We start from the raw sequence: 22,512 nt of genomic DNA, 5'->3' as shown, positions 1-22,512 counted from the left end.
GGGGGGGGGGGGGGGGGAGGAGCGAAAAAGAATAATCATCAATCTATATTATCTATCTTTTAACTAAATTCGAAATTTTGACCATGAAGACCGAAAAGTGACCGGCCGCGGTCGTTTAAAACGTTTCTTCCTGGATTTGCGTTTTATTATAGAAAAACATTCGCATTACTCATTTTTTTTAACAAATAATAAATCAAATTCATGTTTAAATGCAGTTTATGACATAATTTTAAATTGTCACTATTAATATTTTTTACTGAATAACCTGTAAAAGTTAATTCTACAATTTCTGAAAAATCACCTAAAAGTAACCTTTTCATTAGTGTAACCTAAAAGTAACCAATGCAGTTCAAAAGTAACCTTCTGGCAACACTGCAGAATAAAATTAGTAGTACCTACAGAAGGATTACTCCGAAGACGATTTAAATAAATGCGAGTCTTGCTACCACGCGATACAGTGTAATTCAGCTCGCACAGTACTACGTACCTACAATTTTATTCACCTACAAGTTTTGTTTCTTTCTATCGCGTGTCTCTGAACTCTTCTTACGCTATTAGGGTTGCTATGCTGTCTAGTGAAAAAATAGAATTAACCTACTTAGGTATTTGTAATGAGGTACGTATATAGGTAAGTATTAGAGTTATTTAACCTTTGTAAAAATAACATTTTAAATATACCTACTTAGGATTAAAAAAGTAATTTTAATACAATGTCTTCATTCATACCTATTTAACATTTGTNAGCAGTTTCGTTGTTTAGTTTAGCTTTAACAAAATGGTTTCAATAATGTATTTTTATTTTAGCTGGTTTGTTAATATGTTCAGAAAGATCATGATTTTGAGTAGAATGTTAGGATAACTAAAATGAGTTACTGATTTTTTTAATATCGAGATGAAAACTTGAACAGTTTGATGAGAGAAAAGAGCTCTTGAGAGAATATGGAGATTGAGATGAATCAAATGTTCGAAAAAGTTGAAGTAAAATAAGGAATAAGTGAAGCCATCGACTATACAGCACTTGTGAGTGATGTAGGTAATGAAAGTCTATACGTTAACGATATCGATCAAAATCAACATTTATGTGAAGTTGAACTACAGTGAATTTATACAGACATTTCAGAGAGTAAGAAAAGTGAGTCATGTAATACGCACGAGTACATTGTAGACACAGATAAAACGAATCTGGTGAGAAATGTAAAGACATTCAGATTAATAAGTGTCATATCAAAACAAATATGGTCAAAAAGATTGGATTTCTTGTGATTATGAAGTCGGTAGGGATGATATTGAATTTATATAGTTTGAAAATTGAATATGATGAGTCAAATCAAATCTCTGAGACTGGAGAATTCGTGAGGTTGGAATATGTAGAAAATTTGTGTAATTTGTGCGACAATACTGAACAAATATTAACGCAGTAAATAGCTGATTACGTTGGAACACCAACATCAAAGCCGAAAAAAATACCGATGACGACGATTTTAATAAACTCGGAATCAAGTGAATCCAATTTCAACAATGATTTATACTGAGACGTGTAAAAGCCTAGTTTCATGTCCATGTCCTAACGTACTCCCCGATTACTGCCACCAAAACCGGACACAAAATAATTACTAATGANAAAACATACTTTGCCAAACAATAATTTGCTAAACAATAATATGCTAAAAACGACATTTGCGAATTAAAAGTTTGCAATAAGTTGTTTTGCCAAATGAGAATTTGCCAAATGAAAATTTGCGAAACGTTGTTTGTGATGTGATAATTTGGGAAACGTTTTTTGGCCAAACATTAGTAATCCAGAATAATCATCTATCTATCTATCTATCTTTTACCTAAATTCGAAATTTTGACCATGAAGACCGAAAAGGGTATCCTTCCGTTTAGCCAAATTACTTTTCGCCAAATTTCACTTCGCAAACAACTTATCGCCAAAGTTTCATTTCCCAAATGAACTTTTAGCAACTGTACTTTTCGCAACTGATTCATTTGGTCAAATTATCATTTGGGCAAATTTTACTTGGCAAATGTTTATATAGCAAATGTTTTATGTTGCCAAATATTATATCCCAAATAATTTTTTTGGTCAAATTGACACTTCACATACTTACCCACCGTTACCCACAAATCAAAGCATAAGGCACATGATCATGGTTTTCACAATAATTTTATGTAAAACATTGCAGAAAATAGTATGGTTGCAAAAAGTAGGTATTGCAGAAAATAGTAGGTTAGGTTAGGTTAGAACAGTGACCCTTAATGCGCGAAGGCGAGCGAAGCGTGCCGCGGCAGCGGCCGCCGAGCGCTAGACCTTTGTAAAAATAACATTTTAAATATACCTACTTAGGATAAAAAAAGTAATTTTAATACAATGTCTTCTTTCATACCTATTTAACATTTGTATTTGGCTTTGCACAAACTTAATCTAATGTTACTCGCTGTACTTTGGCAACAATTTATTTTTTACTGAATATTGTTGGGGTACCTATGCATTATGGTAAAAGAACTAGCTTGTCGTAATTTGGTGTATCGATGTTACTCTTCCGTTTCATTTACCTACACGGAAAGGTAATAGTTAATATTTTAACGATAAAATTCTTAAAACATCATAAATTGTATTCAAAAGAAATTATTTATTAAAGGCAAAACATCAAGTTCCGACGGGCGCGCGCGTGACACTCGACTGATATAATACCCGCCGGCGGGGCGCTTCGCTGTAGATAATTATCGGATGTACCGCGCGGAGTGAGCCAGGCCTGGCTGTGGACAAACGCTGCGGTCACTGCTCCTCGCGCGCCACGGCCGCGTACCGCCGCCCGCCGCCCGCGCGCCCGCCGCGCGCCGCTAGCGGCCGTGCGTGGACAACCCAATATAGTTCCAAAATACTGAACTGTCCTATGCATGACATTGACAGTGGGGCGCCACCGTCAATACCGGAACGCTGGTTCCGATTTTTGCCATGTTGGAAACCATATAGTTGAACGATGGTAGCGCCCCCCTGTCATTGAGTTTGGTGGGACAGTTCAGCGTGGGTCATCTATACTGTATACCGCGTCAGCGACACGCCCGTATTCTTAAACGACTCGACTTTTTTGTGTGGCAACTTTTTTTTTGTTGTGGCAACCTCTTCCAAAGGTTTATGTCTGCCAGTGTCTTTTGGAATCGTGGATTATAATCTTGAGGAAATCTCATCAAGCGGATTATCTCAATGAGGGCTATCGTTTTTATACTTAACAGTTGGCACCCCTGGCGATTGACAGGACCTTACTCTACAGTGGCGCCATCTTGATGACTGCAAATGCGATAGTCCTCCTACCACTTTAACGCTCACAAGTTGGCGCCACTGTCTTCGCTACTAGCAAGTGACAGGACCTTACTCTACAGTGGCGCTAACTGGTGAGCGCTAAAACGATAGCCCTCATTAACGTATTTGCTTTAGAAGCAACCTCCAGGGCATCGCAATTTTTGAAAAAAAGTGAATTTACTTCAATTTAAGTATAATTTTCTTTGAAGCAGATTGAAATGGCAACATTCAGTCAATTTTGAGGTAGTTTCAATATAGTTTTCATTGTTGTAATGGGATGCCTTGCCTGTAGTTGTAAGTCGAGTTAGATCTATAATGAGTCCAAGAATATGGGCGTTGAGTTGAGGATATTGGATTTAAAGATAAGACAAGATACCTCCAGTACGAAAAGAACATTAAATTATTTCATTTATATGCCAAATGCCAATTGAATGTTATTTTATAAAATTTGTAATTTCTGCCTGTTTTGAATAATGTATTTGAATTATTACCTTTGACAGTCGATACTTTGTTGATCCACCATGTTTAATAAAGTATGTATTTGGGTAAGAATCAAATATAATGTTATTCTATTTGTGCATGCTGTATCTTGAATTATAACTTTATAGGTTTCAAAGGAAATATGACTAAATGGACTAAAGCATACAGTTGTTTCGGGATGTCCAAGCGCATCGTGTTTTATCTGGTAATCCTTTTTGCAAAAACATTTACAGAAAAAATGCAATGACTTCAACTTGATTTTGTTTGATTTATTTGCAATCTATTTGTTAAGTGCTCTTACATTTGAAGATATTCCTTGTATTTTACCAAGTTTTAGAAATATTTTCGAAATTTTGTTTGTGAGATTTTTCGTCGTCAATGATTGTGTCTTTTATAATCAAGTTAAAGCATTTGCCTAATTTGCGTCGTCCAGAAACTGTACATCTAGAGGGTACAAATCTAAGCTATCCAGTACATGCACCGACATATCAGTGACAAGTCTCTAAGGTTCACGGCTAAAGAAGTTTCTGAACTCGCAAATGGAAACACAGAGATAGAAAAGATATCAAAAGAAGAAAAAGTACTCAAAACGTGTCCTTACCATCCCAGAGACAGTGCGTTTATTGATAAAATACATGAGTTAGCGGAAACAATCTTACTTATAAGGAAGCATCTTCAATATTACTGTGACAGAGTAATGCTATACAGAGTTAGTATCCTCATCAAATTAACTAAGTCAACTGTGTATTTACCAGGTGGCGTAGCGTGGGGGACTACGATCTTAATTGATTCATTAAAAGTTTCTACTTTGTCCTTTAATTCAAACTTAGCTATAGATCTTATCAAGTCCTCAGTATCCAATTTGGGTTCATAAATTTTATAAGAACAAAAGAGAAAAGATTTCTAACTTTAAGGTTTAATTTATACTTACCTGTATTATCATCTATGTAGATTTTACGTTTGTAGGTGGATCCAATTTACTTTATGGTTTTCTATAGGTATACATCAAGGACAGGGTCAAATGATTTAAGCCCCATGCTACGCCTCTATAATACCAAAGTCGTGACAGTGACAAGCTGTACGCGTTGAGAGTGTGCCAACAAACTGATTGGTAGAACAAGTCTGAGTTATGGGATTTGGTACCAATTGGGAGCCTAAAGAATTTGTCCTCCAGCAGTGTGTCGTTCGATTACGATTGATCTCAGTTTATTCTAAGCAGGTTCCAAAAAACTGTCTGATCTCAGTCTAATGGTCTTCAAAACTGGCGAAAAAACTATATCCATAGTTTTTACCTTTGGCAAAATCAAGCCAAAACGAACTCAATCGACTAGTGTTCGCATCGAACACATTAGCACAATTGAGTTCAAGATACTTATTGCTATATTAATCAACAATTTGTTAAAGTTAAACAGTTCCAAAAAGAAACAATAATCGTCTTTAAAAATACATGCAACTCTTTTACAGATGTTAAAATCAGCTCAGCCATTTACCAGAAATCGCTGTGGAATCGAAATGTGATAATCTTCCAGCGTCTTCTTCTATGTAAATTAAGATTTAAACGGAATTTACTGAGTAAGAGAACACTTCGTCATTTAGCATGGAGATTGCGGTTACATAAACTTAATCATATTAGTATTAATACTGAAAAGAATTAATATCATCATGGCAATTCCCGATCCCAATAGTAATCAAACCACACCGCCTATAGCCCCCTGAAGCAGTAGCAAGTACTTACGTCTAGCGCATCTGTCGGCCTCCTCCGCCAGAAGTTTCTCGATCTTTTCGGGGAAGTGTCTCTTGGCGCACCACACCAGGCCTATGATGCCCAGGACTACGAACACGGCGATTAGGCCCAGCCAGAAGGGTTCCTGGATCATCCGTGTTCCCAGGCTCACGATGTTGGGCGTCGGATTTGGGATCTCGCATCTGGAGATAGCGATGACATTGTTGTTATGTGCATTGTCGATGTTGTTGAATTTGGTAAAATTAATAATAGAATATTAGAAAATTAGATTTGGCTAAAGCCTTCGACAAAGTACCTATCAGTTAGTCATTACACAAACAGTAATCTAGCAATATTAGAGAGAAGCAAAATGTTTCTCAAATTAGTATTTCCATTGACGAATCTATAAATCTTAATATTAACAAGTTCTATAATGGGGCTTCCGCAAGGTGTACTAATTGGTCCCTAACTTTACATACTGTTTTTTATAAGATCTCTTACACGGTCTCTTGACCATCGGAATATATGTTACGGTTAATGTGATAAATTGAAAATTATTAATAATAACCGGTTATTATGAATAATTACCGACAGTCGCGGTAAAAGTGATAAATTAATCACATTTAACAGTGGTTATTTAATAATTCAACCTTAGTAGGTAACAAATTTAATAAAAGAGAGCAACATCTTGTGTACGTGCTCGTGTACAACCAAACTTTTGAACGTTTTGATATCATATATAAATATAATTTGGCATAATGAGTTTGGAATGTTTCTTGCATAATATTACTTTTCTATGATGCCCATAACATAATGTTTTGATTTAAAGTGAAAAATAGGTTAGGGTGCTATTTAGTTTTATACACACTTAAATGACCTCATATTAATCACATTTACCAAATCATGTGGTAATTATTCATAATAACCGGCGATTATTCATAATTTTCACATTTATCACTTTGACCGTAACATATACATTTTTGTTGCAAACTAGCATAACACGGCGAACGCGGGGAGATGTGCGGGTGAGTGAGAGGAAGTCGCATTCCAGCGAGGTGCGCAGTTAACTCGACTTGACATTACCTTGTGATAATGTTTCGCTCTATGTGCTGTCGCCAGTACTTTGATTTTTTTGGTGTTGCCTCTATTTAGTTAGACCAATGGTTCCCAAACTTATTTGAGACGCGCCCCCTCCAGTCAAGATTATTTATTGGTCGTATCGAGCAGTCTGGAATGCATTCTTTCAGCGGTCGCAGGTTTTTTATACTTAAGTACACAGATGGCCCGCGCCCCTTTTTAAAGGTCTTTGCGCCTCCCCTGGGCGGCGCGCTCCCCATTTTGGGAACCAATGATTTAGACAGAAGATATTATATAGAGAAAGATAACGAGCTTGTCAACGCACCTCTTTCCCTTCCACGACGGGTTACACTGGCACAGAAACCCGCCATCCCTCTCGGTGCACGCGCCCCTATTGTTGCAAGGCCTGGACGCGCACGCTCGCACGCGCTCCGCACAGCGCTTGCCGCGCCAGCCGCGCGCGCACAGGCACGAATAGGAGCCGCCGTCGTCGGTCGCTATGAGGGAGCAGTTGCCGAACACGCAGGGGGAACGCTCGCAGGCTGTTAGCAGGCAGAATATACCTGGAAACATGAAGATTGAAGAATGTGAGACAGAATGCTTGAAAAATAAACACTCGGATGAAGGTAGGTTTTTTGAAAACAGCCTTGTGATTTTTTTATTGCTTCAGACCTTTTTCTCGTTCGCAGATGATCGCGAATTTTTATAAACAGTGTCGTATAAATACGTGTTTCAGATTAAGGTAAACCAGAACTTTAAGATCTCTTAAGCTTCTTTTCCGAAGTAGTTCTAATTTTTATTCGTTCGTTTCAGCCATATAGGTTCTTCCCGCGACCTTCACCAGATCGTCTGTCCACCTAGTGGGAGGCCTGCCCACACTACGTTTTCCGGCCCGTGGTCGCCAATTTTTATGTCTTTCCGTAAGTACTAAGTAGGTATAGTCTGGTCTGTGAGCACACTTGCTGTCGCGACTGTGCTTGACTTGCGTCCGCAGTGAGTGTGCGAGCGCGACACCAACATAATTACGCGCGAGCGATAGGGATGGGTAGCTTGGAGTCATTGGACAAAATTCTACGTGCTAACAGAACGGGCTTTAGTCCAAAGACTTTAAGTCTATAAAATTTCCGTAAAGCCAGTTTTATGAACTCATAACTTACCGGTATAATATCCGTTGCATTGGCAGAAGTTCTTGTGATCGCTGGTAGCGCAGATTCCTCCGTGCGAGCAGGGGTTTGGGTAGCAGGATTCCAAATTGGTTTCATCAGGCAGCAGAAGTAGTTTGTTGTGGTATTCCGGGTCTGGAATGTACGTATATTACTCGTTACTTTGATGAAATTTGATTTTAATTTGATTGCGCGTGCAGTGGATGACGAGCGGCTCTGAGCCTTAAGACGGGGCAGTAAGGTCCACAGTGCGTACCCTTGTTGACGGCGACGGCGATGTCGACGGCGAGCCCGCGGCTGCCGGCGCGGGTGGTGACGAGCGCGTGCAGGTACGGAAGGGTACTCACCTGTCATGTAGCACGTAACGTAGCATGTAACGTAACCAACCTTCAAGTGAGTACGGCTCGTCCACGGTCTTCGCGTATCTGGCTGCGAGCTCCTGAATCCTACTGCGAGCCGAATTTGTGCTCGCAGTGATACCGCCAGTCGGCGGGTCGCTGCGATCTTCCTGCGAACCACGCGCGAGCAGCTCGCAGCGGGCTCGTGCCTATGTACTTACTTGATACAGTATCATGCTACACGGCTAGGTGAGTACCCTGCCTACGGTGGATGACGAGCGGCTCTGAGCCTTAAGTCGGAGCAGTAAGGTCCACAGCGCGTACCCTTGTTGACGGCGACGGCGATGTCGACGGCGAGCCCGCGGCTGCCGGCGCGCTGCGTGACACTGAACGTATGCAGGAAGCAACTACAAGTAGATGACGAGCGGCTCTGAGCCTTAAGTCGGAGCAGTAAGGTCCACAGCGCGTACCCTTGTTGACGGCGACGGCGATGTCGACGGCGAGCCCGCGGCTGCCGGCGCGCGTGGTGACGGTAAGAGCGTGCAGGTACGAGTGGATGACGAGCGGCGCTGGAGCCCCTCGAGCTTCGCACAACACCCAGCGCGTGCCGTTGTTGTCGGTGTAGCTGTCTTGAACCTGAAATTAAGTACGACACAATTTTTCTAAAGCAAGTTATGTATTCTGACGGTTTACAGCGCGAGCGCAAGCGTATACCGCGGGGGTGCCAGCAGTACTTGCGGATCAAGGAAATCTTAAAAAATGAAGCCTAGGGGGTAATGGTCTTTAGAGGCAGAAACAGCATCCTCTTTTGCCATAACAAGTGGAGCCAGCGTAGTGGCGAGCGGGAATGAGTTCCTTATATAGATGCAGCCTGGAGTAGTGGACTTACTTCGATCCACCCATTGTTTACTACACACGGTTCATTCTTGGAGTCTTCATCTTCAGCCACAGGAGGTATAGCCAGCTTCGCAGCGTGTAGAGCTATCGCCAGTGTATGCCTTGGTGGCGCCAGTATTCTCGCGCGGATCAGTGCTTGCGTGTGTTCGGCACTGGATTTCATTGAACTTACCTGGATCCACCCATTGTTTTCTCCACACGGTTCATTCTTGGAGTCTTCATCCTCAGCCACAGGGGGAGTAGCCAACCTCGCTGTGTTAAGGCTATCGCTAGCGTGTGTCTCGGGGGCGCAAGCAGTCGCGCACGGTTTCCCTGTGAGAGGGGATAATAGACTTACCTCTATCCACCCATTGTTTTCTCCACACGGTTCATTCTTGGAGTTTTTATCATCAGCCACATTAGGTGTAGTCAACCTCACAGCGTGTAGAGCTATCGCCAGGTGTACCGGAGGGGCGCTAGCAGTTGCGCACTAAGGTATTCTTGCGAGAATGTAACCTCAATCCTAATAGACTTACCTCGATCCACCCATTGTTTTCTCCACACGGTTCATTCTCGAAGTCTTCATCCTCAGCCACAGGGGGTGTAGCCAGCCTTGCAGCGTGTAGCGCTATCGCTAGCGTATGCCTTGGGGGCGCTAGCAGCCTTGCACGGATCAGTGCTTGCGTAAGTGCGGCACTGGATTTCATTGAACTTACCTCGATCCACCCATTGTTTTCTCCACACGGTTCATTCTTGGAGTCTTTATCATCAGCCACAGGAGGTGTAGCCAGCCTCGCAGCGTGTAGCGCTATTGCTAGCGTGTGTCTCGGTGGCGCTAGCAACCTTGCGCGAATCAGTGCCTTCGTGGGTGTGGCGCCGAAATAGTTGAACTTACCTCGATCCATCCATTGTTTACTACACACAGTTCATTCTTGGAGTCTTTATCTTCAGCCACAGGAGGTATAGCCAGCCTCGCAGCGTGTAGAGGTATCGCCAGTGTATGTCTCGGGGGCGCTAGTACTCATTATAGCATCCTTGCGAGAGTTGTAGCCTTGGGGTGATAGACTTACCTCGATCCATTCATTGTTTTCTCCACACGGTTCTTTCTTGGAGTCTTCATCCTCAGCCACATTGGGTGTAGCTAGCCTCGCTGCGTGTAAGGCTATCGCCAGCGTATGCCTTGGTGGCGCCAGTATTCTCGCGCGGACTAACGCCTGCTCGGGCATGCGCAATAAGAAGTTGAACCTACCTCGATCCATCCATTGTTTTCTCCACACGGTTCATTCTTGGAGTCTTCATCCTCAGCCACAGGGGGTGTAGCCAGCCTCGCTGAGTGCGATCTATCACTAGCGTGTGTCTCGGGGGCGCAAGCAGTCGCGCACGGTTTCCTTGTGAGAGGGAATAATAGACTTACCTCTATCCATCCGTTGTTTTCTCCACACGGTTCATTCTTGGAGTCTTCATCATCTGCCACAGGGGGTGTAGCCAGCTTCGCTGCGTGTAGAGCTATCGCCAGTGTATGCCTTGGGGGCGCCAGTATTCTCGCGCGGACCAGTGCTTGCGATGGCGCGGCGCCGGGATAGTTGGGTGGAGCGAGGCGGCCGCCGCGAGCTGACTGTAGTTCCACCACGTGGCTTAGGTTAAGAAACCCCACTGAGGAATGGTAAGGTACATCATTATTAAGCACCTCAATCATCATATCAAATCCAACCCGCCTGCCAAGCGTGGAGAATATGGCAAAACCTTCCACTTAAGTGGAGGTGGCTCATAGTCCAGCAGTGGACTGTAAAGGGCTGTTGATACGATAATAATCACCATACCAGAATATTAATAAGTGAGAGTGAATAACAAGTGCTGGAACTTGCTTTATTGGCCTAATCTCCTTGTAAGCAAGCTCTTGCAGAAGCGGGATAATCCCAATTTATGTACTGTCAAAGGTTCAATGAAGGCTATCGTTTCTAAACTTACCAGTTGGCACTACTGGCGATTGACATACATGACCCTACTCAACAGAGGCGCCAACCTGGTGAGTGCAACTTCGATAGTCGTCCTTTCACTTCAGCGCTCATCAGTTGGCGCCACTGTCTTCACTAAAAGCAAATGACAGTGACCTTACTCTACAGTGGCGCCAACTGGTGTACACTAAAATGATCATAGCCTTCATTGAGCAGTACGACAAAATTCTCTTACCCGTCTTAAAATGTGCCATGAACCCGATCCCAGTGACATTCTCCCCGGTCCTCAGCCGTAACCTTAATATCTCCGACTGGGACACAAACAGCCCATTGGTCAGTATCTTCTGGTTCAGGAACGGCCGGATCGGCATGGTCTGCAGGTCTACCTGCACCTCTAGGAACGAGTCTTCGGGGACTGAGTCGGTGACGTTGTAGGGGACGCCTTTGTCGAAGGTACCGTAGCCGAAGTCGAAGTGGCTGATGTTGAGGAATACGCGTTTTCCTAGGATATAAAAGAGACGAACTGTAGGAAGAACATTGCAAGAATTTTAAGATCAACAGTAAATAAAGAGGTAAATTTTAAGATCAACAAAATCAAATGATCGTGCTTTTTGGTGCTTCTTGCTTTGGGCTTACGTGGTTATGATGAATGATGATCATTTAATTACTCGTTTAATTAAAACGCAAAACGATAAAACAATGAGGGCTATCGTTTTTCTACTTAATAGTTGGCACCCCTGGCGATTGACAGGACCTTACTCTACAGTGGCGCTAACTGGTGAGCACTAAAACGATAGCCCTCATTGACTCTTAGATGAATTATCTAAAAAGTGTTGCAAAATCTGTCGATTGCGCTCTTCTTGCTTTGGGCTTACTTATGTGATGATGATGGAGGATTATTTATTTAACGACAAACAAATACTAAACTTGGTGACACTAAAAATGTATTAACTAATTTACTAATCAGGCTGAAAAGACTCTTCGTAGTGCTTCAGGAAAGATGCTTCGTTTCGTTAAGTACTTGGCAGTGTGCCCAAATGCCTAACATTTGAAAAATCCGTAAAGTACCTAATGGTCTAGAAACTTATCAGAATAGCTGTCCCACTTATTACTAATGCCTCATTTGATTAAGAAAATGATTTAATGTATACATACCAGCAGGAGCAAGTATATCGATGGTGCAATCCAGGTTTGGCAGCAGAAAGTGCGGGTAGTTGGGACTTCTTAATACGCCTTCCTTCGATGTGAAGGTCTGAGATGGACATCCGATCAGCTCCACTGCATCCCAGGTTAGAGAGAATCCCGCGCCTTGGGTGCTGGAAGGATTGATCATCTGAATGGTGGAATGTTTGATGCGATGATGGTATGTAGAACGTTTGGTCTTATTCGAGCCTTTTTCAATATAAGGCTGGGTTGCACCATCTTACTTTAACTTTGACAAACGTCAAAAATCTGTCAAACTATACAAAAAAACACCGGTCATCGTTATGGCAGTACTTATTATTATTCTGTGGTTATAATTACGGTTAAAGTTAGGTGGTGCAACTCAGCCTAAATTGCCATTTCACGGAGACCGTTCAATCTGTCCATGCAGTGAGAGTGGTTTTAGCAATCTGCACATTTAAACGATTTGTAATTTGCGTCGATATGGGGACGATCCTCGACAATTTAGAATTAGAAAAAAATATCAAATCTTACTTTTCTCAAGTGAAAATCTCCTAAGATGTTATGACATAATGTTGATTGCAGCCATTTCGAATTTATTTGACGCCTACCTTCCAAATAATTTATCAAGTCAAGAATCCTACCGACACAATTTTGTTGATTTCCTTTGAAAGAGAATCTGAAATGTTTCTTTGTTTCGGGATGATCTCTATTACACGAGAATCGTCTCTGCTTGCCGCGGGGCGTCTCACGGATAACACGTTTCTGTATTTTGTAGGCTTTCAGCCAGGCGTANAGTGTGTCATTCGATTACGATTGATCTCAGTCTAATGGTCTTCAAAACTGTCGAAAAAACTCTATCCATAGTTTTTACCTTTGGCAAAATCAAGCCAAAACGAACTCAATTGACTAGTGTTCGCATCAAACACATTAGCACAATCGAGTTCAACATACTTATTGCTAAAGTATTTGTTTTATTAAACAACATTTTTTTAAAGTTATAAAGATACAAAAAACACAATTAAAAATACACACAAGTCTTTTTCAAGATGTTAATCTCAGTGATCATATTACCACAAATCGCTGTGGAATCGGAATGTGAAAATCTTGCAGCGTCTTCTTTAAGTAAATCAAGGATAAATGGAATTTACTGAGCAGGAGACCACTTCGTCACTTAGCATGTGAGAGTTCAGTCACATAAACTTAATCATATTAGTATTAATACTGAAAAGAAGTAATATCATCATGGCAATTCCCGATTCCAATAGTAATCAAACCACACCGCCTATAGCGCCCCGAAGCAGTAGCAAGTACTTACGTCTAGCGCATCTGTCGGCCTCCTCCGCCAGAAGTTTCTCGATCTTTTCCGGGAAGTGTCTTTTGGCGCACCACACCAGGCCGATGATGCCCAGGACTACAAACACGGCGATTAGGCCAAGCCAGAAGGGTTCCTGGATCATCCGTGTTCCCAGACTCACGATGTTGGGCGTCGGATTTGGAATCTCGCACCTGAAGATAGAGATGAGATGAAAATTGGTAAAATTTATAACAAAATATCAGCAATTTAGATTTGGCTAAAGCCTTCGACAAAGTTACTATCAGTTAGTCATTACACAAACAGTGTAGCAATAAAATTTATAACAAAATATCAGCAAATTAGATTTGGCTAAAGCCTTCGACAAAGTAACTATCAGTTAGTCATTACACAAACAGTGTAGCAATATTAGAAACATTTAAATTGTAAAGTGAGAAGCAAAATGTTTCTCGAATTAGTATTTCCATTGACGAATCTATAAAAATCTTAAATGAACAATTTCAGTAATAGGGCTTCCGCAAGGTGCAATACTTGGTCCCAAACTTAATAATGTGTATAAAATCTTTTGCAGTGTCTAGCAGATTAGATTTTATTATAGATTATTGTTGCAAAATAGCATTACATAACATGTGATAAATCTTTCGCTCTATGTGCTGTCGCCAGTACTTTGATTTGTTTCATCATCATCATCATTTCAGCCACAGGACGTCCACTGCTGAACATAGGCCTCCCCCAATGACTTCCACATCGCACGGTTGGTAGCGGCCTGCATCCAGCGCCTTCCCGCTACCTTTATCAGGTCGTCGGTCCACCTTGTGGGTGGACGTCCCACGCTGCGTTTTCCGGTACGTGATACGTTGATTTGTTTGGCGTTGTCTAAATAGAAGAAAGACCGTTTTCTTTCGTCAACGCACCTCTTTCCCTTCCAAGACGGGTTACACTGGCACAGAAACCCGCCATCCCTCTCGGTGCACGCGCCCCTATTATTGCAAGGCCTGGACGCGCACGCTCGCACGCGCTCCGCACAGCGCTTGCCGCGCCAGCCGCGCGCGCACAGGCACGAATAGGAGCCGCCGTCGTCGGTCGCTATGAGCGAGCAGTTGCCGAACACGCAGGGGGAACGCTCGCAGGCTGTTAGCACCTCGATCCACCCATTGTTTTCTCCACACGGTTCATTCTTGGAGTCTTCATACTCAGCCACAGGGGGTGTAGCCAACCTCGCTGCGTGTAAGGCTATCGCCAGTGTATGCCTCGGTGGCGCCAGTATTCTCGCGCGGACCAGTGCTTGCGTGTGTTCGGCACTGGATTTCATTGAACTTACCTCGATCCACCCAATGTGAGAGGAAGTCGCATTCCAGCGAGGTGCGCAATTAACTCGACTTGACATTACCTTGTGATAATGTTTCGCTGTATGTGCTGTCGCCAGTACTTTGATTTTTTTGGTGTTGCCTCTATTTAGACCAATGGTTCCCAACGCGCCCCCTTTCGACCATACAAAAAATTCCGCGCCCCCCCTCCTCCAGTCAAGATTATTTATTGCTCGTATCGAGCAGTCTGGAATGCATTCTTTCACCGGTCGCAGGTTTTTTTATACTCAAGTACACAGATGGCACGCGCCCCTTTTTAAAGGTCTTTGCGCCCCCCACTTTGGGAACCAATGATTTAGACAGAAGATATTATATAGAGAAAGATAACGAGCTTGTCAACGCACCTCTTCCCCTTCCAAGAGGGGTTGCACTGGCACAGAAACCCGCCATCCCTCTCGGTGCACGCGCCCCTATTGTTGCAAGGCCTGGACGCGCACGCTCGCACGCGCTCCGCACAGCGCTTGCCGCGCCAGCCGCGCGCGCACAGGCACGAATAGGAGCCGCCGTCGTCGGTTGCTATGAGGGAGCAGTTGCCGAACACGCAGGGAGAACGCTCGCAGGCTGTTAGCAGGCAGAATATACCTGGAAACATGAAGATTGAAGAATGTGAGACAGAATGCTTGAAAAATAAACACTCGGTTGAAGGTAGGTTTTTTGAAAACAGCCTTGTGATTTTTTTTTATTGCTTCAGACCTTTTTCTCGTTCGCAGATGATCGCGAATTTTTATAAACAGTGTCGTATACGTGTTTCGGATTAAGGTAAACCAGAACTTTAAGATCTCTTAAGCTTCTTTTCCAAAGTAGTTCTAACTTTTATTCGTTCGTTTCAGCCATCCAGGTTCTTCCCGCATTTTCACCAGATCGTCGGTCCACCTAGTGGGAGGCCTACCCACGCTACTTCTTCCGGCCCGGTGATCCGTCGCCAAATTTTATATCTTTCCGTAAGCACTAAGTAGTCCAAAGTCTTCAGTCTTACAGAATTCCCGTAAAACTTGTTTTCTGAAATCACCTCTGTAACTTACCGGTATAATATCCGTTGCATTGGCAGAAGTTCTTGTGATCGCTGGTAGCGCAGATTCCTCCGTGCGAGCAGGGGTTTGGGTAGCAGGATTCCAAATTGGTTTCGTCAGGCAGCAGAAGCAGTTTGTTGTGGTATTCTGGGTCTGAAATGAGGTACATAAGGTTGATGTTTGATTTTAAGGCAAATTGACTACAAACACTTTTGAGAGTAACGTGGCGATGCGATTGTATGACGCGAAGCTCTGAACCTTAAGACAGTGCATTAAGGATCATAACGCGGCGTACCCTTGTGACGCTGAGTGCGTGCAGGTGATTGGATGACGAGCGGCTCTGAGCCTTAAGACATAGCAGTAAGGTCCACAGCGCGTACCCTTGTTGACGGCGACGGCGATGTCGACGGCGAGCCCGAAGCTGCCGAAGCGCGTGGTGACGGTAAGAGCGTGCAGGTACGAGTGGATGACGAGCGGCTCTGAGCTTTAAGAGTAGGCGCACACCGTTGATTTTTCGTCGGCCGATAGTTTAGTCGGGCAGTTGATCAGTATGGGCACAGTGTTGGCAAAAAGTTAATCTGATTAATGATTAAAAATTAATGATTAAAATCATAATCAATTTTTTTTGATTATGATTAGTTAATCATTAATCAAAAATTTTGATTAAGATTAATTAATCATAATCATTAATCGTTAATTTGATTATTTGATTAACTATTTACTATTTTCATAAGAAAGGGGTTGGGAGTGTATGAAAAGGTATGAAAAGTCGCGGGTGACTTATAAAATATCTAGCAAAGGGGGGATCTGGANACGGCGATGTCGACGGCTAGCCCGAAGCCGCCGACGCGCGTGCAGGTACGGAATATGACGAGCGGCTCTGAGCCTTAAGACGGGGCAGTAAGGTCCACAGCGCGTACCCTTGTTGACGGCGACGGCGATGTCGACGGCGAGCCCGCGGCTGCCGGCGCGCGTGGTGACGAGCGCGTGCAAGTACAAGTGGATGACGAGCGGCTCTGAGCCTTAAGGCGGGGCAGTAAGGGTCACAGCGCGTACCCTTGTTGACGGCGACGGCGATGTCGACGGCTAGCCCGAAGCCGCCGACGCGCGTGCAGGTACGGAATATGACGAGCGGCTCTGAGCCTTAAGACGGGGCAGTAAGGTCCACAGCGCGTACCCTTGTTGACGGCGACGGCGATGTCGACGGCGAGCCCGTGGCTGCCGGCGCGCGTGGTGACGGTAAGAGCGTGCAGGTACGAGTGGATGACGAGTGGCGCTGGAGCCCCTCGAGCTTCGCACAGCACCCAGCGGGTGCCGTTGTTGTCGGTGTAGCTATCTTGAACCTGAAATTAGTTGAATTTTTTTCTAAAGCAACTAGTTATGTAGTCTGACGGATTACAGCGCGAGCGCAAGCGTATACCGCGGGGGTGCCAGCAGTACTTGCGCATCAAGGAAATCTTAAAAAATGAAGGGGGTAATGGTCTTTAGAGGCAGCAACAGCATCCTCTTTAGCCATAACAAGTGGAGCCAGCGTGAATGAGTTCCTTACATAGATGCAGCCTGCGCGCACAATGGCCCAATCATGAGGCTAAGTGCGGTATTCGATTGCCCTGCAAAACTAACTAAATGCAGCCTGGAGTAGTGGACTTACTTCGATCCAGCCATTGTATTCTCCGCACGGTTCAGTCTTGGAGTCTTCATCATCAGCCACAGGGGGTGTAGCCAGCCTGGCAGCATGCAATGCTATAGCTAGCATGTGTCTCGGTGGTGCTAGCAGCCTTGCACGGATCAGTGCTTGCGTGTGTTCGGCACTGGATTTCATTGAACTTACCTCGATCCACCCATTGTTTTCTCCACACGGTTCATTCTTGGAGTCTTCATCATCTGCCACAGGGGGTGTAGCCAGACTCGCAGCGTGTAGCGCTATCGCTAGCGTGTGTCTCGGGGGCGCTAGCAGCCTTGCACGGATCAGTGCTTGCGTGGGTGTGGCGCCGAAATAGTTGAACTTACCTCGATCCATCCATTGTTTACTACACACGGTTCATTCTTGGAGTCTTCATCATCTGCCACAGGGGGTATAGCCAGGCCTCGCAGCATGTAGAGCTATTGCCAGTGTATGCCTTGGTAGCGCCAGTATTCTCGCGCGGACTAACGCCTGCGCTAGCGTGTACCGTGCTGCAAGAAAATCTTACGAGAATGCAGCCCGGATTTAAAAGACTTACCTCGATCCATCCATTGTTTTCTCCACACGGTTCGTTCTTGGAGTCTTCAACCTCAGCCACAGGGGGTGTAGCCAGCCTCGCAGCGTGTAGCGCTATCGCTAGCGTGTGTCTCGGTGGTGCTAACACTCACTAAAGTATCTTTGCGAGAGTGGTACCCTTGGGGTGATAGACTTACCTCGATCCATCCATTATTTTCCCCACACGGTTCATTCTTAGAGTCTTCATCATCTACCACAGGAGGTGTAGCCAGCCTCGCTGCGTGTAGAGCTATCGCTAGCGTGTGTCTCGGTGGTGCTAGCAGCCTTGCACGGATCAGTGCTTGCGTGTGTTCGGCACTGGGTTTTATTGAACTTACCTCGATCCATCCATTGTTTTCTCCGCACGGTTCATTCTTGGAGTCTTCATCATCTGCCACAGGGGGTGTAGCCAGCCTCGCAGCGTGTAGCGCTACCGCTAGCGTGTGTCTCGGTGGTGCTAGTATTCTCACGCGGATTAACGCTTGCGCGGGCGCAATACCGGGGTAATAGAACTTACCTCGATCCACCCATTGTTTTCTCCACACGGTTCATTCTTGGAGTCTTCATCCTCAGCCACAGGGGGTGTAGCCAGCCTCGTAGCGTGTAGCGCTATCGCTAGCGTATGCCTTGGGGGCGCTAACACTCATTAGAGTATCCTTGCGAGAGTTGTAGCCTTGGGGTGATAGACTTACCTCGATCCATCCATTATTTTCCCCACACGGTTCATTCTTAGAGTCTTCATCATCAGCCACAGGGGGCGTAGCCAGCCTCGCAGCGTGTAAGGCTATTGCTAGCGTGTGCCTTGGTGGCGTCAGTATTCTCGCGCGGACTAACGCCTGCTCGGGCATGCGCAATAAGAAGTTGAACCTACCTCGATCCACCCATTATTTTCCCCACACGGTTCGTTCTTAGAGTCTTCATCATCTGCCACAGGGGGTGTAGCCAGCCTGGCAGCGTGTAGCGCTATCGCTAGCGTGTGTCTCGGTGGTGCTAGCAGCCTTGCACGGATCAGTGCTTGCGTGAGTGCGGCACTGGGATTCATTGAACTTACCTCGATCCATCCATTGTTTTCTCCACACGGTTCAGTCTTGGAGTCTTCATCATCTGCCACAGGGGGTGTAGCCAGCCTCGCAGCGTGTAGCGCTATCGCTAGCGTGTGTCTCGGTGGCGCTAGCAACCTTGCGCGAATCAGTGCCTGCGTGGGTGTGGCGCCGAAATAGTTGAACTTACCTCGATCCACCGGTTGTCTGGTCCACGCATCATACTTGGGAGTTTTCATTGTTAGTCACAGCCAGGAGATGAAGGCAGCCTAGCTGCGTGTAGAGCCAGCGTGTGTCTCGGGGGTGCTAGCAGTCGCGTACTAAGGTATCCCTGCGAGAATGTAGACTTACCTCGATCCATCCGTTGTTTTCTCCACACGGTTCATTCTTGGAGTCTTCATCCTCAGCCACAGGGGGTGTAGCCAACCTCGCAGCGTGTAAGGCTATCGCCAGCGTATGCCTCGGTGGTGCCAGTATTCTCGCGCGGACTAACGCCTGAGAGGGCGCGGCGCCGGGATAGTTGGGCGGAGCGAGGCGGCCGCCGCGAGCTGACTGTAGTTCCACCACGTGGCTTAGGTTGAGAAACCCCACTAAGAAAATGTCATATTCATCATCAGCATATTTCATTATCATCATACCATAAGGTTAAAAACAAGGCTACTCCGAAATGCTGTTTCGGGTGTATAGTTCCAAAATACTGGACTGTCCTGTCGATGACATTGACAGTGGGGCGCCACCGTCAATACCGGATCGCTGGTTCAGATTTTTGCCATGTTGGAAACCATATAGTTGAACGATGGTAGCGCCCCCCTGTCATTGAGTTTGGCGGGACAGTTCAGCGTGGGTCATCTATATGTGTCACCGTCCACTCATCTTGACATCTCGTTTTACGTGGGAAGGGAATAACCCCGAATCCATCTAATTAAATTGATAAAGAGTATTTTACCAAAATCTTTTCAAAGAACAACTTTTTGGCAAGCGATTACTTTACGATTATAATTTCAGACAACATTGACCTAAGACACATTTTAGTTAGATTCTTCCTAAAAACAACAAGGAAAGCACTTATAATTTTCTTACCCGTCTTAAAATGCGCCATGAACCCGATCCCGGTGACATTCTCCCCGGTCCTCAGCCGTAACCTTAATATCTCCGACTGGGACACAAAGAGCCCATTGGTCAGTATCTTCTGGTTCAGGAACGGCCGGATCGGCATGGTCTGCAGGTCTACCTGCACCTCTAGGAACGAGTCTTCGGGGACTGAGTCGGTGACGTTGTAGGGGACGCCTTTGTCGAAGGTGCCGTAGCCGAAGTCGAAGTGGCTGATGTTGAGGAATACGCGTTTTCCTAGGATATAAAAGAGACGAACTGTAGGAAGAACATTGCTGCGAGAGAATTTTAAGATCAACAGTAAATAAAGAGGTAAATTTTAAGATCAACAAAATCAAATGATCGTGCTTTTTGGTGCTTCTTGCTTTGGGCTTACGTGGTGATGATGAATGATCATTTAATTATTCGTTTAATTAAAACGCAAAACGATAAAAAATTGTCTCTTAGATGAATTAGCTAAAAATATTGCAAAATCTATCAATTGCGTTCTTCTTGCTTTGGGCTTAAATACCTATGTGATGATGATGGATGATTATTATTTAGGTATTTAATGACAAACAAATAAATGAACTTGGTGACTCTAATGTATTAACTAATTTACTAATCAGCCTGAAAAGACACTTCGTAGTGCTTCAGGAAAGATGCTTCGTTTCGTTAAGTACTTGGCAGTGTGCCTAAGTGCCTATAACGTTTGAAAAATCCGTATTAGAGTAACGGTCTAGAAACTAACCAGAATAGCTGTCCCACTTATTACTAATGCCTCATTTGTTAATGATTTAATTGATACATACCAGCAGGAGCAAGTATATCGATGGTGCAATCCAGGTTCGGCAGCAGAAAGTGCGGGTAGTTGGGACTTCTCAGGACGCCTTCCTTCGAGGTGAAGGTCTGAGATGGACATCCGATCAGCTCCACTGCATCCCAGGTTAGAGAGAATCCCGCGCCTTGGGTGCTGGAAGGATTGATCATCTGAATGGTGGAATGTTTGATGCGATGATGGTATGTAGAACGTTCGGTCTTATTCGAGCCTTTTTCAATACAGTGTGAGTCACATTAAAGTGTACATATGAAAATATGTGAAACTAGACCTATTTTTATCGACAAAAAAGAGGTCAAAAATTTTTTGAGATTTTTTTAAAAAAAATTATAGAATTTTATTTCTTCCAATTACTTCTCGTAAAGAAAACGTAATAACTTTTAAACTAAGAGGTATATCCTGATAAAATAAAAACAGTGATAATGCTAAATAACAGGCGATACTAAAAAAATACACAAAATACACAAAAAAGGCCAACAAATAATAAAAAATGATACTTTTTGAAAAAAATCTGCTTAAAAATTCGTGTTTTTTTTGTTATTTGATAAATTTCTCTAAAAAATGCCCCTATAACCGGTGGTTTTTATTACTTTGTATTATTCTCTATCGTATTACCTTCGTAAAACCAAAAATCGCATGTCTCTATCCCTATTTCAACATTTGCTATGATCATTTGAACTAAGCCTCTCCGGGCGCGCCATTCAACGCTTCGTTAACAACGAAACTGAAAATGGCTCTAGATTTGTAATTTTGATAAAGACAAGTTAGATTTCAAATAAAAACCAAAGATTTCGAAGTAAAATAAGCATTTTAGTTAAAATTAAAATTGTCTCTACCTATAGCGGAGAATAATGTTGTGGCAGGCCTTTGTTCAAACGATCATAGCAAATGTTGTGATAGGGATAGAGACATGCGATTTTTGGTTTTACGAAGGTAATACGATAGAGAATAATACAAAGTAATAAAAACCACCAGTTATAGGGGCATTTTTTGGAGAAATTTATCAAATAACCAAAAAAACAAGAATTTTTAAGCAGATTTTTTTCAAAAAGTATCATTTTTTATTATTTTTTGGCATTTTTTGTGTATTTTATGTATTTTTTTACTATTGCCTGTTATTTATCATTATTACTGTTTTTATTTTATCAGGATATACCGCTTACTTTAAAAGTTATTACGTTTTCTTTACAATAAGTAATTGGAAGAAAAAAAATTCTATAAAAAATTAAAAAAAAAATCTCAAAAAAATTTTGACCTCTTTTTTGTCGATAAAAATAGGTCTAGTTTCATCTATTTTCATATGTACACTTTAACGTGACTCACACTGTATAAGGCTGGGTTGCACCATTTTACTTTAACTTTGACAAACGTCAAAAATCTGTCAAACTATACAAAAAAACACCGGTCATCGTTATAGCAGTACTTATTATTATTCTGTGGTTATAATTACGGTTAAAGTTAGGTGGTGCAACTCAGCCTAAATTGCCATTTCACGGAGACCGTTCAATCCGTCCATGCAGTGAGAGTGGTTTTA

The 22,512-nt window shown here is 43.6% G+C and overlaps 1 protein-coding gene across 1 annotated transcript in view; it reads right to left on the bottom strand.

The window, feature by feature from the left end:
* LOC114350744 (uncharacterized) overlaps positions 1–22,512 on the bottom strand; it is a 110,840-nt gene that overhangs the window by 9,374 nt on the left and 78,954 nt on the right. Inside the window, 21 exon segments of the mRNA XM_028301660.1 lie at positions 5,520–5,710; positions 6,910–7,147; positions 7,742–7,882; positions 8,556–8,721; positions 8,975–9,451; positions 9,498–9,851; positions 10,032–10,175; positions 10,376–10,614; positions 11,152–11,439; positions 12,072–12,249; positions 13,358–13,589; positions 14,310–14,696; positions 15,107–15,344; positions 15,785–15,925; positions 16,950–17,115; positions 17,604–17,777; positions 18,170–18,523; positions 18,883–19,206; positions 19,403–19,641; positions 20,132–20,398; positions 20,953–21,113. Coding sequence (XP_028157461.1) covers positions 5,520–5,710; positions 6,910–7,147; positions 7,742–7,882; positions 8,556–8,721; positions 8,975–9,451; positions 9,498–9,851; positions 10,032–10,175; positions 10,376–10,614; positions 11,152–11,439; positions 12,072–12,249; positions 13,358–13,589; positions 14,310–14,696; positions 15,107–15,344; positions 15,785–15,925; positions 16,950–17,115; positions 17,604–17,777; positions 18,170–18,523; positions 18,883–19,206; positions 19,403–19,641; positions 20,132–20,398; positions 20,953–21,113 — 5,099 coding nt within the window.

This window comes from Ostrinia furnacalis, unplaced genomic scaffold, assembly GCF_004193835.3.
Source record: "Ostrinia furnacalis isolate ACB-3 unplaced genomic scaffold, ASM419383v2 OfSCF0076, whole genome shotgun sequence".
Taxonomy (NCBI): domain Eukaryota; kingdom Metazoa; phylum Arthropoda; class Insecta; order Lepidoptera; family Crambidae; genus Ostrinia; species Ostrinia furnacalis.
This window is presented reverse-complemented; position numbering and strand designations above follow the sequence as displayed.